Source organism: Sparus aurata, chromosome 20 (assembly GCF_900880675.1).
Source record: "Sparus aurata chromosome 20, fSpaAur1.1, whole genome shotgun sequence".
Lineage (NCBI taxonomy): Eukaryota > Metazoa > Chordata > Actinopteri > Spariformes > Sparidae > Sparus > Sparus aurata.
In genome coordinates this window covers 18,635,996-18,653,722 of record NC_044206.1, presented here as the reverse complement: position 1 = coordinate 18,653,722, position 17,727 = coordinate 18,635,996, and the positions used below count along the sequence as shown (strand labels likewise).

General features: G+C 43.6%; 1 protein-coding gene across 1 annotated transcript in view; it reads left to right on the top strand.

The window, feature by feature from the left end:
* The window catches only part of chst15 (carbohydrate sulfotransferase 15), a 40,558-nt gene that overhangs the window by 11,226 nt on the left and 11,605 nt on the right, over positions 1-17,727 (top strand). The window contains exons 2-3 of the mRNA XM_030401433.1: positions 11,519-12,098; positions 14,540-14,879. Of these exons, the coding sequence (XP_030257293.1) occupies positions 11,658-12,098; positions 14,540-14,879 (781 nt within the window). The 5' untranslated portion in view covers positions 11,519-11,657. The remainder of the gene's footprint in view (positions 1-11,518; positions 12,099-14,539; positions 14,880-17,727) is intronic.

The following is a 17,727-nucleotide window of genomic DNA, read 5'->3' as shown; positions in this document are numbered from 1 at the left end:
CGGACTAAAACAGTGGTTCCCAACCTCGGGGTTAGGCCCTGCATTGGGCTCCTAAATCAATCTGTTGGGTCACAAAATCACCCAAAGGCCCCTTAATAAAGATTTGTAGCAGTTTAGATGTATATGACTTTTTTATTGGCCATATGTGAACGGATTGTAACATGAAGCGGACCTTTCCCGTCTCTTTCTGTTGCCTATACAAGCCTGTGGATGATTTGTTTCACTTGTTTAACGCTGCTGGATTGAATTTTCCCCGACAAAGGATGCGACTTTATGTACGTTCTCAAGTGGCCCGTCTCAGTGCCTCTCTCAGCTCCGCTAACATAAAGTAACGCACAACTTTCAGCACGTCACCGAGGCTTCACAGAACCCCTTTGACAGAAGAGAACCATACTAACCCTGCATGGATGTGATGTCATCATTATACGGTCTGTCAGAGAAATGAAAGAGAAATGTTTGACAGTCAGTCATAACCAAAAAAAAGAATACACATAATTAAATGGACGTTTTCTGACTAGCGCCTGAAGGGACACAAGTTGCTCGTTGCTTACGGCTGATTGGCTACTTTTGCAGTAAAAACTATGTGTTGCATACAGTTACATGGACAGTAGCAGGGTCCTGTTTTGGTGCTAATAAATGACGTGGTGTTGACATAAACTCGTGTACTCACCGACACCAGATCCAGCATTTTAGGCTGTATTTGAGACATGTCGGGTACTCAGTAGTCAATACCCAGTATTGGAACAACCCTAAAACAATATATCCTAAATAAACAGCTTTGTTTTACCCCAAAAGTTTGGAACCATCGTCCTTAAAATACTCCATGTATGAGGGATTGTCACCTGTAAGTGATTTTTCATCCAAATGTAATTGGTCTCTCCATTTCTTCCCATGTTTGTTGCATGTTTTCGTCCATGTAAGCTTTTATGTACACTGGTATGGCCTCCTGTAGGGAACAGAACACATTCTGAGCTCTTAGATCTATGGTTTGTCTCGACTTTACTGGCTCTCATCATAGTCCCATTGAGTGTTTACCAAAATACTGTATTTATATATCACACAGATGTGCCATGAAGGCACATTTTAGTTGCGGTTCACCAACTTGAAGAGCAGCGCGATTCCAGAGAATATGAAGCGTTTACAGATGTGTCCTGTAAATGTCAAGGGTGTCAACGGGCAATAACTTGTGGACGGAAAAAAAACCCCTTAAAACAGCGATATTGTTATAAATGTAAATATAGTCTAGAAAGTCTCACCACGACATATTTTCCTCCTTTTTATACAAGTCTTACGGTTTTCCCCCCCGAATTTCTCTGTGAGCCAATTTCAATCGGAGCCATTTATGCTGCACTGTGGGTTCAGAGGAATTCCACTGGAAATAGTAAACATTCCCATTGGATTAATTACCAACTGCTTTTCCCCGGGCCCGTCTGCTTCTAGGGAAAAAGGAAGATTAACAGTAGATTGAACTTTGGTCCACATGTAGAGAGCCGGCCTGTCAGCTCTCATAAAGAGAGCCCGGAGGTGAGCAGGAGCAGGCGTCGGCAGAGTGTCGAACAAATGAAGAAGCGGTCGTCCAGGGACCGAATTCTATCGCCGACGCTTTTATTTTCCTATGTGTGTAAAATGTATTAATGTAATCCCAAGATTGACACTTTCACTTTTTCGTTGGATTGCTGGGTGGGAGGCCTCTTTGTTTATCTACCTTCTGATGCCGAGTTTGCTAATGGTGCTCGATATAAAAATGTTACAGGCTCCAGTCGCCACCCACGTTACTGGCGATTTAAAACATGAGAGATGGACCTTAAGGGGATGAGAAGCCGATTGGCACATAATTCGCGAATCACAAAAACATTTAGTCCTCCTACGCAGCGCTGAGCGTCTATGAATTGGAGAGATATTTCACAACTTCTCGTTTCTCTTTGCCCCCCCCCCCACACAATGTACTTCCAATAAGTTTGCCCCCGACAGTCAGACTGCTGCTTTAACCACATCCTCTCTTCGTCTTTTATTTTAACCTACATCCTGAAAAACTGGCGCCGAGACGGATTAATATTTCACAAACACGAACGCGATCAAAAACGGAGAGGAACATCTGACCACCGACAGAAATCTAGCTGAAGATAAAACAGAGGAAGTGAATTAAAGCCACTGCAAGATCGCTGTTAGAAAAAAAAAGATCTTATATAACAAACCTCCGAGCGCCACGGGAAAATACACAAATGCAAGGGTGTCTCCGGAATTATTGGAATTCATCGGAGTATAAATTTGGATCCTAAAGTTGGATAATAACTTACAGACGCATCACATCTAAGTTCATCCTGATACATTATTCATCGGAAGCTGCTGTGTGAACTGATTTGCATACGCCCCTCAAACTTGAGGCTCCTCGTTTCCATTCGCGCGCGAAATCCTTGATTGTTTATTGTGTTAAAGACGCGGCTCTTCACATAAAAAAAAAACAATTCCCTCGTTTGTTTATTTCGTGATTCCATGTCAGGCAGGCTGTCGTCACGGATAAGACGCGTGACCTTTCAACCTTTCTTCCTCTTGTCTCTGAATTTATTATTTTCATTCCCAGTTCAGCCTCGCTGCGTCGACGCCAGAGCGCCCAGTGTTCATCAAAAACATATCCATTACCTGCAATCAATAATTTGAATGGTAGCTGTTGTTTTTCCTGCACTTTTTTTTTTTTCGAAATTGCACCATCATAAGCACTTATCCACCTCACAGGCAGCACTGGCTGTGGGAGGCTGCCAGTGAAATTAAAATAATGAATAAAACATAAGACTGAAGAAAAAGTGCTGAACTGGGACCGAGATCCCAGCTGAGCAGCAGTTATGAATCCAGGGCAGAGGCCAATGTTCGGCGGCGCCCGTCTTGGCAGTGAAAGTGTCCAAAAGGCTGTGTTGATAATTTGACCCGGCGGCTCCATCGGTCGGGTCACGGTCAGGTCCTCTGGTCTCCTGGGGGTTGGAGGGGGGCTCTGCTGCATGACTTCCTGGAGATTAGATGCTGATCTCTGGTCAACAGCGTGTGTGATCCGGGGGAATGTGACGGATGACTCCTCCCCGGGGTAATATGACGAGTGACTCTCGCTCTGCGCTAAAGTTAATACAGACCGTCTCCTTCTTGCTTGTGTTATATGGTCGTGATTTACATGATTGTGTTGGGCTTGCAGCCCCTCGGGGGGGCAGGAGAGGGAAGTGACACATTTCACAGGTCATAGGGCTCCTTCTCGCTCCATTATCGGCCGGCTACATTGCAGAGACGCGGCTCGATGCAATCCTATTTCCAGATGTTTTCTCTTGTACTCCCAAGCCATTGTAAGGATTAATTTCACGCCTCGGTGGCTTGCTTTGGTTCTCGCTTCATTTGCTCCAACAAATTATGCGTTTTCCAATTGATTTCATTTATTTAAATAGATACTCCACAGTTAAGGGTCATCATTTTAATTTTCAGCATGTATTTATTATAAGGATTTACTTGCGTTGATTAAAATGGGATTAGAAAAATCAATAATTACAAAAATGTGGTTTTAAAGATAACGTGTGTTACCATGACACTGTTTCCTGTGTGTATCGGTACGTATAACGCTGCATAATCAACTGCTCATCAGTGTTTTTTTTCTATCTTCTATCTCTTTCCGTTTCATTACGTGAAGCATTTTACCAGACCTCATTTACTGTCAACTACAGTCATCAATATGTTCCTGGAGCAGGAAACAATGTTAGGGTATGTTGGAGACATTAAATTGAATATTTATTAACATCTGTATTTCTATGCAGTAGCCATTTAATGTATTCACATTCAGCAATCTATATAGTTAAATTATTGGTGGTGGCAGGATTCCCACATTCGATTCAGATTGCCTTCGCACGCACAAGGAATTCACAGGAAACGATGCATGTATGTAATCCATCTTAATTTTTATCTCTCTAATAACGCCTCCGTTCACTGTTCACTGACTTATGCAAGCCGAGCGTTTCCTACTGCAGCTGCTTTACATGAAAAGTGTTCAAAAACAGCTTTTATTGTGAGGCAGCCATAGGAAGTGCAAGGAAGTTAGCACTGACAAAAACAGGAAAAGTCATTTTTAACCAACTTTACATTAGAGCTGCAAAAGAGTAATGAATTAATCATTGAGTTTTCAACTATTCAGTTAATCGCCAGCTGTTCAAATGAAAGATCAATCGATTTGAGTTATAATCTAGGAATACAAATTCAAAATTCTCCGACGACTCCAGCCTCTTAAATGTGAATATAGTGTACTCTTTCATGACAGTAATCTAAATATCTTTGGATTGTAGTCAGAACAAGACATTTGAGGATGTCGCCTTGGGCTTCAAGAAACACCGGTCGAAATGTTTCACAATTTTCTGACATTTTATAGATCAGATGACTGACCGTTTAATCGAAAAAATTATTGTCCGAATGAAAATAATTGTTAGTTGCGGCTACTTTACAGTGTCCTGCACCGCATGAAATCAGATCGCTGTTGCATTTTTGACCGATTCATTTGTTACAGCAATGCGAGTGTGTTTGGTCGGACTGTAAACAGAACCACACAAGCTGTGTGTTCGCTGTTGTATAAAAAAAATGCACAGGACTGATATCTTTAAAAAAAAACAAAAAAAAAACAGCTTTATATCTGCTCTAAAACAATAAAAAACCTAAATAATCAGGGTGCTTTTTCATCTAAATGTATATTAAATGCGACACCTCTCCAAGAGGGTGCTCCATGACAAATTAAAACAGCCTTGATACACGAGGACGTCTTGTCCATGTCATCAGCAGCTATTTATCACCATCCCATCAGCCAATCACGAGGTGACACTCCACGGGTGAACCACCCTTGCAGTGGCCTGAACTGCTGAACTTTAATTATTGAGAGTGGCCTCGTGGAAAACAAAAAAAAATGTTTCCCCCGGCTGACACAGCGCTGACACATCCTTTATTCCTCTTTCTGACGGCCTCTGTCACACTCTTACCCCCTTCAGCAGCGCTTCCTGTGTTTTCGGTGGACTTTAACCAAAATCCACTTCCCGTCTTCTGGAAATGTCAAGGGGTCGCTGTAGTGAGGATGAGCAGATGGCTTCTCAGAATACAGTACATTAAGCGCGTGTTTACAGCCCTTCAGCTAGGATCGGCCTTTACTGTCAGCTCATCGGCTGTTTGTTTGGAAAAAGGCCGTAACGGGAAACTGCCCCGAGTCTGCAGGCAGTTCTGACATTCTGCTTACAGTCTGAACTCATTAGCTGTTCACTCTATTCTTCCGTTTTTTTCTCTGCTAATTCGCCGTGCAGGATCTCTAAGTAGCGCTAAAGGGTGACATGGCTTGGTAATGCTATGAGGATGAGGCTTGTTTCCCCTGAATGACAAGCTGCTCCTTTGGTACCACAGTGGATGGTTGAAATCAGTCTTTGAGAGTAGGTCGAGAGCACTCCTGGGCAGCTGCACACAAGGACTCTGTGGACAGAATGTGCCGTTCTATTCTCAAGGTCTCCCAGGCGTCTCCATCGCAGGGGGTTTTCAGTCCGCTCTGTCATTTTGCGCTCATGTTTTATATTCCTCCCCACCTCGGTTGTAGCAAAAAAGCACCGAGCTCGCTTGCTTTTGTACCTTTTTCTCTGCCCTCTGTGGCTGTGAAGGGAGAGCTAGCAGCAGATTCCTAATTATGCCGTGCACATTCCACTTGTGGTAATCTGTTTTTCTGACTACTGTCACAGTAACTCAGAGTCTATAGGAAAATTCCATGGTCGTGTCTGTAAAGATGGGAGCAGATCGGCAGTCAAGGTGCGTGCATTGCTTTGCGCACCTGCACAGTGAATCAGAGATAATCATTTGTTTACCTTGGTTTGTCAGTCAGCATTGCATAATGCCGTCTTCAGTGTTTGTGATGCATAATTTGCATCACGGTAGCGAGAATATGTTCCCTCTCTTTGTCCAGTGGCGTCATGATTTCCTCCTCCATCATCCCCACATCTTTCATTTGACTCATGATTACAGATGCACTGATCAGCCGGCCGTGACTGGTGACCGGCCGGTATCAGATTCTAGTCTGGTCACATTTACACACATGCCGCTCGTCCCCTCAATGGGACTTTCAGGGTGAACTGAAAGTAAGAAACTACCTATTTACTCGAAACATGTGCACCCTTCTGTGGTAAGGTCATTTTACACAAGTGAAACATGTACCCTGCTTATGTGAAACGTGGTTGTGTAAATCATGATGTAGTATGTGAATCCCATGTAACTTTTCATGTGCAAACTATAGGATGACATGCGAAACCTATGGATTACATATGAAACCTATGGATTACATATGAAACCTATGGATTACATGTGAAACCCATGTAAATACCCACGTTAATGTAAAACCACATTGACGTACTGCTAGTCTATGGGATGACATGTGAAACCCATCCAAAATGTTGTCAACCAGGCTTCACGATTGCTGTACAAAAACACAAAGATATAACTTGAATGCGCTGATTTGGATGGAATTGGATCATATTTTCTGGGTAACATTTTTATGGGTTTTCTGTCCAATGTCCTCAGGCTGGTCTGCCTGAACCCCTGGTGATGTGATCAGAGTTTCCGGATGAAAAGGTTTTTTTTCTGTGAGTGGAACAGACAGCGTTCTTCGATGTGTTCACTCTGAGGATAAGGCTCCGCTGACTGAACTTTTCATCCAGCTCAAGCGTCAAGACAGACCGCTTCTTTTTTGACCTTTCACAATAAGAGTCCCGGATATGTCAGCACACACAGCTAAAGTGCTAATAAAAGGGAGCTAAAATTCCTGTAGACATTCAAATAGCTTAAAATGTGTCATTTTATTTCATAATCAGTGTTTTATTAAGAACATATCATTGAATGTTCCATTAAAAAAAGCTGCAAAAATGTTTGTGTATGCTGTCAATTGTAGTTGTGTCAGACTTCCAGGCAAAATCGGAATTGGCCAAGAAAATTGCAAAAGGTGAATCTCTAGTCATGATTATATGTTGGATGTGAAGTGAGCAATCTGTCTTTGAGACTTTAACCATTTCTCATCCACCTTTCTTGATAATATGGATCAGGCTTGCTGGAGCTCGTCGCCTCACTTCCGCCGCGTCCCAGCCGCCGACACAACCTCTAATCTGCCTGTTGCTCCGGCAAATAAGTGAAGTTTTAAGCTGTCTTGTTATGCAAACAGCTCTGAACAACAAAAGATACTCTGACATATGAGCAGACCTCCCGTCCTCTGGTCCTCAGAGGACGGACAAATACGCCGAGACAAATTGAGATTTCCCTGCACCGTCTTTCAAAGAGAAAACTGGCAGGAAACTATTAAGTTCCTCTGTGAATGAGCTGCCGTTGTGCCTGATAGAAAATGAAAACAAGGCCCTTAATCTTCTCCAGGAATCCAAGACGAGCACAACAGCGCAGGTCTGAGTAGGTCTTTCAGGATGGCTACGATTATTTTAACAATTTTCTGTGATATGGGGCAGTGAGTTCTCTGTAGTCTGAGAGAGAGAGAAAGAGAGAGAGAGGGAGCCGGCGGTGTGCTTTGAATCAAAACAAAAAGGGCATTTCAGGGGGGCCCATCAGCAGGCCATGCAATTAATTTTCCACCATTTGAAAATACCAGAGAGCCGAGGAAGTAGGACAGTGTGCTCTCCGCTGCTTCTCCAGCCAGGTATAATGATCGTCCATCTCTGCGGTTTGAGGAATGAGTGATTATAGGGCTGTGGAGTGTTTTTTGTCATTCCTATTGTCTGAGTGCACAGCGCTATGAAATATGACCGCAATCCACGGACAGTAAAGGGAAAAAGCAGGACAATATTCCTACGCCGCCAGTCGAGGATGTTCCGTGTCGCTGTCTTTGTCGCCACAGAGAGCAAATCTTCACAGCGCAAGAAATAGCAGTTTGATATTTGGTTTGCTACGGCAGACAGCTTCATAGTGGTCAAAACACACACAAAAAAACAGATGTCACTTGTTGTGCAAAATAGATAATCTTACCACAAATAAGCAATCATCCTGTAATGACGGCACTAAACACAAAGAAAGGAAAAAGCGAAGAAGAAAAAAGGCACATGACAGAACAGCAATTAGCCGCTGGTTTGTGAGATTTGTTGGCTTTTTCCCCCCAGAGTGGGAACGGACAGCCGGGAGCGGAGTTAGACGGCAGAGTCTAAAACAAATCTGCCTGATTGCCTGTTTCACTGATCTGTCTGCGAATGACAGGCGAGAGACAGTACAGAGAGGTCTCCCTTCTGATGAGTTATTAAGGCCGAGGCAATTCCATTTTGCACCACACAGGGAGGGGAACCATCAGCACAGCACGCAGGCCATTACCACTGATGCCAGCGTCTTTGAAGTTAATTACAATCATTATGAATTTGAGTTATCAATGTGGTTAATGGGTTTGATCTTTCCAGTCAGATGACGCCAAATGTACTCTTACTCTTACACTTACAACCTGAGTGAGATTTCCCCGCATGCTTTAACAATTTGTACCTAATGATGTTATTTATTGTTGGAAAATAATTTATTAAGGGCTTTATAGAAAGAGCTCAATAATAAGGATTGTGAAATACTTTGTTGGGGCAGTAAATCTAGCAACAAGTGGTTGAAAGCGTTGTTTATTCCAGAGCAGATGATGTAGTGACTCCTCTCGCTTCCTTCTTGTGTCTAGAGCTACATCTACACTACATTTTCTACATTAAGCAGACGCTTAAGAGACTTACAATAGTTCATAATTGACAAGTTCCTCTTGTAAAATATCCCGCTTGCTCACATTACTTCAACAACTGAATTCCAAATTATACCTTCAAAAATGAATATTTATATCACATCAGAAGATATCGATATCTTCCTGGGAAAATCCAGCATCAGTTCAGATGTAATAGTAATACTGACGTTATGGTTGTCATTAAAAGTAAAAATCGAGCACATCATGTTGGAGGTGGATGTGCGTCAGCCAAAAAGGGGTTTTCACAACCTGGCATTCCAAATCATTAACTTGTTAACACGTATTATCACCTACCAGTGACGCTATAACTTACAATATAGTTATTAGGAACAGGTGCACATTTTAATACAAGCAGCGTCGAAGGCACTAAATCATGTTGGAGGTTCAGACATAAAGTAGTCAACATCCATTCTCCCTGCTGGAAATGTTCAGATTCACACTTCGTATTGTTATTTGAAGGTTTGTCAGTTGAAAAAAGTTGGATGATGCAACCCCCCAGTCTTCTTTGTCCAGCCATATTTCTGTTTGAGTTAAGCCATTTCATCATCTGTGATGGACGGGGGCAACGTATTCGCTTTATGAATAGAGCAGATCTGTCAAGCTGCCAGTCGCCCGCCGCTACAGTTAGCTGACTGATTGATTTAGATGCGAGGTTCCCTCGAGGTTTGACGTACAGTACCTTTTTTTTCCCCTCTTCATCTCTCCACTCTCTTGATACCCCTGTCTCCATCTTCAACCTGATGTCCTTTTCTTGCTTCCCCCCTATTTTTGTAACCTTGAGCACAAGGAGCCCGTTGACTTCAGCCTCGACAGAGGACGAGACAATCGATAGGCGCTAATGGCATGTCGACTGCAGATGAGCACGTATGCTCATCAGTAGCGAACGCTGTCACGAGTACAATCCTGAAAATGCCATCCTGCTCTTAGCAGCTTTGATCACACACTGTGGCGTCCTTCTCTTTGATGGGGTGGACATCTGACCTGCGGTAATTACATTTCTATTAAGAGCAGACCTCTTAGTCTTTTTTGAAGTGCTCATCGTTTTGAAATTTGGCAGTCTTTAAAATGGGACCCCACGTCATTACAGACTATTTAAAGTAGAGAGAAGTACTACTTATTCTGGTGAACTATTATGCAAGACAAGCACTGATGCACCATCTGCGATGTGTGGGCAAACTTTAATTGAACTAGCAATCGTCATTTAAAATCCACTACTCTCACTTCTTTTTTTGAGGTGATAAAAATAATCCCGCTCCAAAAGTTCATTTTCAAAGCGAAAACATTATTATTATCCGACTGTGGCTTCAGCTTCCTTGCAGTGAATCCTTTATTCCTCACAGTGAAAACTTCTCCAGGGTTGTTGGAAATCGGTTTCTTTCAGAGCCGGGGTGATTATTTCTCCACCTGTCCCCCTGTAGAGACTGTAGCTGTGGCGCGGTGCTGAGGGCCCAGCTGGGGGTAAATGACATTGCTTGAGCAGGTAGGCAGGCGCTCGCCAGCCGCCCTCTTATCATCTCCGAGATTGTGCAAAGGGTGTGGGCGATGGGTGGTGTCGGTGGTGGTGGCGGGGGGGCAGACAATATCGTGAGGAGGAGCGATGACTCACTTCCATAGTGCCCCTTATCTTGTGATGTATGTGAGCAGGAGCGACACTTGCGTCAGCCTCGTGGCTGTATCCATGAGGTTTCAAGTGTGAAGGTCTGAAACATTACCAGAGGCTTCAGGCATATTCGCCAACACCCCACTCATCCTTTGAAAAGTGTCCTAGACCCTGGGCTCTGTTGGCTTTTTGTCATTATGCTGTATTGTATTCACCGCCATCATGTTGGCTCAGCTCCAGACACAAAGAAACCCTCAAGGATAAAACTAGACATCGCTGCTGCGGGAGCATTATCATTAAAGATCCCCAATTCTTTCACCCTTTAGACATCGGCCCTCCTTTTATCTGTGGGCGGCTGTTGATCCATGTGACTTCACAGTGAGGAATACCATTTTCTGATAATATAATCCCTTCTCCGGTCCAGGCCGGGTATCTCTGATATTCCTGTCTCTCCCCAGGAGAGTCTGACACGCAAAGCCATAGTTGCTAGGCTGAATGCATCCCTCCGTCCTTATCGCTCCCTCCATATTGTGACTCCGATGCTCAGGGAGGCTGGACTGCGAGGATGATGCGGTGCCCTTTGATTAAAACGGGAAGTGAAAGAGTTCTCAGGGTTACAAAGACATTACCGTAACCCTGCGTCTCGTTAATATTGCTCAATGATTAGTCACAATTTAAAATTATGTCAGCATTTCCAAGAAAGTGTGACATTTACAGGATGTCTCGTCAGTTCCTTCAGTGGATAGATTCATTAAATAATTTCTTTACCATCAATTCAGTTTTTTCTTTTGTTTACCATAAGGTGATATTTCTACAACTGCAGGTTAATCCTTTGATTGCTTCCACAAAGCAGCATTATTTTATCATCGGGAGAGACAAAAGGATCGGATGACATTCTCTCAAGGTATTGAATGTACGTTGAAGCTAAAATGGAAAGAAATTCAATCAGTGCCTGGCCTTGATAGGAAACCTGGGTCCCAAATGAGGCAGATACAGAAATGAAAGTCAGCACTTGAACAGGATGTGAGTGTGACTCAGCTACACACAGCAAAGTGTAGGTGGTAACAAAGGGTTATGTCAAATATTTCTGAGGTATTGGAAGTTGCTGCATCAGCCCAGGCATAAAAGCAGTGAGTCACTGTTGACAGCTGGTCACTCTGTTTCTTGTTTCCCTTTGCTAGGCACATGTCAGTGGATGATGTGGGCTGTTCTCCACAACTCATCATGGATATCAACTGTGGGCCATTCCCCCGTCCTGAAACCTCCCGTCTGGCCGGCTCCTGCTCCATAACGCCTCCCTGCGTCTGAGCTGTTGACACCATGACGCAGATGGACTACAAATACAGCCTGCTGGGCTCCACAGTGGACGACTACCGCAAGAGGCCCCTGCTCCTGCAGGTGGACGACACGCCTATGAACCTGTTTGCCGTTCTGGAGGTGAAACGGGAGCTGCCGAGGCGCTGGTCCACCCTGGGCTGCTTCCGCAAGATCCGGCTCTACACCTTCCTGTTCGGCCTGGCCGTGATGTTCCTCATCATGGCTTCGTACATTCTGACCGGAGACAAGAAAGGCTTACTCCTCACACCGTCGCCCTACCACTTCAGCAGCCTGGTCAGCCCGGGACCTTTTGCCTTCAACCTCTCATCAGTCAAGGACTACGCACATATCAAACTGGTGGTCAAGTCGATCACGTCCAAGGTGGAGTTTCGAAGCAGTCGGCAGCTCCCGGAGCTCAAGGCGCTGGTTAACAGCGAGCCACATGTGAGTATTCACAGAATTTTTAATGACCTGAAATAGCCCATCAATATCCCCCATTTAAAAACACAAAGAGAGAGTTTTATGGCACAAGCTCCTCAGTCATGTTGCTGGCTGTATTTGCAATATGTCACCAAAAACCACGTGAAGAAATTCGTGAAGTAATTCGTGAAGTAATTTGTCCAATCAGCATCGCCATCTTAGTTGGCTACGTGATTCTATTGGTTTGTACCTGTACAAATCAATAGAATTGAATCTTAGTTACTGTCGTTAGGTTAGAGAAGCTTAAGGAAACCTTTAAGATCAAATACAATAAATTTTTTTTTTAAAAAGTCAAATCGCCCACCCCTAATTTGTATAATCAAAAATAAGACTTTGCTATCAGGTTGTTTGCCGTATTGAATCCCTCAGTGTTTTATAGTGTAAATGTTATCCCTCTATTGTAATCATGTCACAACCGTGGCCCAGCCTGATATTGATCTCTCATTTAATTGACAATCACAGGTGTGTCTTGAAGCTTAATTAAATGCGAAGTGAAAAGGTGATTCCAATCAGTATTCTTCCCTCCATGCAGACTACACAGGGTTCAATACAGCTACGCCGTTGCAATTCCCCACTGGAAGCAGTTTGTAATTTAATATATAAAGAGATAAAACTGCTCTGAAAACCTTGTATAACACTTCATGTCACAGCAGATAATTGCATATGTCTCTACCAATTTTGTTTTCGCAGGGGATTTAAAGCTCAAAGTCATCCCACAGTCTTCCAACATTATTGGCCCCCGTGGCTTTCCTCGAGCTGTCCGTCTCACCTCAAAGCCTGGTTCAATTAATTGTTAATCCTAATGATAATGGCTTGTGCCGGGGCTATTTGCAACATAACTAATTTCTTATTGAACCAGCTAATGAATAGGAGGAGTGTGGCCGCGGGACAATCGATACGGCATCTGCGGATGGATCCGGCATTAATTGTCCTTAAAGTAGCTGTGTCCCACGGGCGGCGAGCGAGTCGCAGCGACACAGGCCACGGGTTTGTGTTTGATCACCAACAAACACGTAGTAATGGGACACGTGTGCGTTTTTAGTTTGTATTTTTACTGCTACGATTACGTGCACACAACTTTTTAAATTATTATTAAGAATGACAATATTCAGACTTTGATACAGGTGATGCCAGCAACATGTTCCACTTGGATATCTGTAATAAGGCCCTATTAAGAGGGTAGCGGTAGAGGGTCTGGTTATATGGGATATGGCGACAGCTGACACAGAAGGGTACACAATGGGGGAAACATGACTGCAGGTTGAAATGGAAGTAAATTCCTCCATAGTGCTCCAATACGTTGTGCGGCACTACGTTAATTGTTGTATGCACGGCTGCATGTAAACAGGAATATTGGTGTACTATTCATTCAAAATATGCGATATAAACAGCTCAGTTGGAATACTGTCTTTTTCTAATAAGCAAATGAAACTATAAGGTTTGCATTTTGGGGGAGGCCGCACATCAATTCAGGGTGACCAGCAGAGCTGCAACCATTAGTCCTTTAATCGATTGGCCGAGCTGAGGATAATTAGATGACGACCGTTTTGATAATTGCTTCATTGTTTTGGTCGTTTTTCAAGCAAAAGTGGATTCTCTTGTCCCAGCTTCCTAAACATCAGGACTTGCAGCTTTTCTTTGTCATTTATGATAGTAAATGATGCGTGTTTGGGGATTGGACTGTCTTCAGTTGCAGCTCTACTGATCAGTAAAAGGCTCAGAGCTCTCTCTAGGTCAGCACATCAAAACAATGTTCCAAGTTTGTTTGGCTTTATGGCCAAACACTGGAAATGTTTTTGACTGGCCGAGTTGGAAACAGAGCGGCAACAGCGGAAAACACAGAGGGCGTATGCCGAGTTCTGTCGAAATGTAGCCTTCAGACGCTGAATGAGAAAGATTTGATACAAAACATTTTTGCGACCTTATCTAAACACTCCCTGTTGCCTTAAAAAAATACCAGAGGGCTGTGTGTGAAAATGGCTACAATTTCCACACTGTCATCCAAAGTGGACGTAAACCACCTCGAATAACAAATCCTTGAAGCACAGAGCCAACGACAAAACAGATCTATTTCTAAATCCTGTCTGCATTTATATGGGCACTCTCTTGTGTCAGTGTGTCTATGCATCTCGAGCCAATTTACTGCAAGTCCGCCCCTTCGAGAATGAATCCTCCTGCACATTCTAGTCGAGAACGTTTGCAGTTGGATCCCACACAGATGGTGTTTTCCTACACCTGCCAAAACAGTGGCCCACACACCGAAAAAGTTTTTAATCTTGCTTTAATGGATTTGTGAAATGACTGGAATGTATTTTGCAGCCTTAGATATGACAATTTTAAGGTTTCACGGGAGGATTTTTGTATATATGATATGATATCAGCTTTGCTTTTCTTTGCCTTTACAGATGTTTTCTGTCGTCCCCCGCAAATTCCTGCCCGCTGTCAAGAACCCCTGCTGGTACGAGGAATACACTGGGAATATCACTTCGGACCCGTACAGGACAAACTTGTATGCACGCTACTCGAGGCGCTTCCGAACGGTGTTTCAGCACTTGAGGAACACTTTCCGAGAACACTTGTTTCACCGCGACGGGAGGCTCTACCGCATGCGATGCCTTCCTTATTTCTACATCATTGGCCAACCAAAGTGTGGCACGACGGACCTGTATGACAGACTGAGGCTGCACCCCGATGTCAAGTTCACTACTTTTAAAGAGCCGCACTGGTGGACCCGCAAGAGGTTCGGTGAGTAAAGAAAAACTGTCATTTGCAGTTGTCGAGGCCTCCAGGCTGGTACACAATAATGAGAGCCCGGGAGCATTAAAAGTGTAAATTGTGACTCTCTGCAGTATATCATTTTGGCAGAACCGTACCTCAGGAGGCTTCAGAGACGCATTCAGTGACAGGCGTTTGAAGGGGTCTCAGCCTTTAAGGCAGGCCTGTCTGTTTCATGGGCATAATTAAATTAATGTCCTGTATTCTTACTGTCATCCTATTGTCGAGAGGAGTGGATTGTGGTAACTGGAGTCCATAATTCCTAAACGTTTCATCGCTTGATTGGGGGAAAATCCTTTACACATTAAATGGTGACAAAGAAACTGCGATTGAAAATGTTTTTTCCTGCTTTTATCTGTCAAAAAACTCCACTCATTTCACAGCAGACATCATAATAACCTCTATGCTGAAGATTGTGGGATGGCAGCCATTTGACTGACAGCTCGCTCAAGCAGATAGGTGCTCCTAAGCCCGGCCTAGAGCCTAAAACAGCCAATGAGGGATTGTGAAGACAAGTGACCCACTCTCTCTTCTTTCTCCTCTCTCCTGAGCTACTTACACGACAGCCTCCTGGTGCCTGACGCATCGTGTAGAAAGCCAGTAATAGATAGTTTATTAGAGTTTTTTCAAGGCAAATTATTCAACTTTATGTTGTTTTTGCCACTGTTACTCTCAGGCACGTGTATTTGAAGATACAAATTGCCATTTTTGCCAGGCGTCGGGACATTTGTTCAGAAAAGTGTTATGTGTCCGTTTTCAGTGATATTGTTATAAAATTTTTACTTGGACCATGTAAGACTATTTGATGTGGACTAATTGGGTTTTCCAGCTAACAGGGGCAGTTGCAGGTCATCTGCAGGCTTAAATGTGTACAAACTCCTAGACAGAGAGAAAGATTAATGCCAGACGCACCGCAGCTTTTGAAAGAGCCCCAAAACCAGGACTGTACTCCGAATGGTACAACAACAGCTTTGAATTTACGTTTTAGGACCATTTTACGTACATCTTCAGTCATCATATACACATACACATGTCAAAAGTGAAACTGTATCTACATCAAATACACCACAAACAATTGTTTGATTTATTTCATGTGAAACCTAGCTGGATGTGAGCCCCGAATGTGACATGAATTAAGTTTCTCAGACGACACGCAGTTCAATCTCGCAATGCAATTAACCGAGAAATGAATATTCAAGACCCATCATGTGCCACGCATGCGAATTAACCTAAACTGTTTATTTTCTACCTGAGAGTTGTTAGCCCCAAATTTACAGCTCTAATGGCGTATTTAGTTTCTCTATTGCCCTCGACGCTCGACATTCTGAATGCCAATCGTCTCCTCCCGTCAGCCTCTTGCCACTTGCAACTTCCCCTCTCTTGATGCACTGATGGCCGGGCTCGTGCGGCGACGGTGCTCATTAATGGCTCAACTAGGACTTGAGGATGTAGACGAATTCTACTCCACCATCATCTGTGACATAGATTTGTCTTTGTGGTGGGAAACCACTTGAAAAGAACACGTGGAAGCAGCCTCATAGCGCTTTGAACCCACGTGTGTGGGTGCACCGTTTCCTGTACTTGTTTAGCAAAACCCAGCAATGTAGCACTCCCATCTCACAGCACGTCTCCCCACCGTGTACTCTACCCGCTTCATCCTTCAGCTCCTTGTTCTTGCTTTTATTTTTACAGCTCCATGGCCCCTCTCCTCTGTGCACGCCGTGGATTTTATGCCCTCATTTGAAAGAGTAACAGAGCAATCATACTTTTATTTAATTAGAGCGCAAATCATTTAATTTTATGAGGAAGCTGCTGCATATTCTACAAACTCTTCAAGGCATATTTCAGGATGTTATTTCACTCTAGTTTCGGGGTGGGGTGGGGTGGGGTGGGGGGGGGAGATTTGCTTATGGTGGAGACAAACCACACAATCACAAGCTTGTTTCAGTTCACTTTTTAAAGAAGCACAGTCCTGGCTTACACCGTTGGTTGTCATAGAGTTTGAACAGGTGGTAATATGTCATTTCCTCAAACAAAGACATAAAAAAAAAAAACCTCTGAGAGGTAAGAGCCGCCTCACAGCAGACATCTGGTCGTATGGCGGTTCTGTCGTCTAAATGTGTGGATGGCGTCGTGTCTTTTCCGTTCCCAGTGTGCATCTGTGATGTTAAGAGAACCACCACCACAGATGGGATTAAACGCCAATGTGAAATCTGTATTTGGCTGAACTCTCATATCAAACCCCTCACTTTACTTTTTATGGTTTGTGTCTTTGCTCCTTCAGTTTACTCTCCCTCTCTGATATTTCAAAATTCATTTATGGTAATTAGCGTCCAAGATAGCAGCAACATTTTAAAAGAAGCTACGATTCTAAATTTGTCATTTGTTTTTTTGCTCCTGAAAGATCATCCCCATCCTTTTTTGTTTTCTTATGAGCGAAAACAGCCATTAAGACTCATGAATAATGGAGAAATCTTCAGCAGCTCGAGAGGCAGGCATCGGGAGTGTGAGTGTCTCTGCGTTCGAGAGGGAAAATAGAGGTGGAAAAAAAAACTAAATGTGAAGAGCAGCAGTTAAACTGTGGGGCAAGCGATCTGTTCAAAGTCAGCCGCGATTACGAAGTCGAGAGCAGATTAGATAATGATTCTAGTTGAAAGACACTTGCGTACGGCGTGCGGATAATCTCATAATTCTCCCTTTAAGAACAGAAGCTGTGGTATCTCATCAGTGCAGCCTGAGGATTCAATTTTACTAATAGTGATTTCTCACTGTGGATGAGCGCCGTTCTCCCGCTCCGGCAGTGACCTCATACATTTTT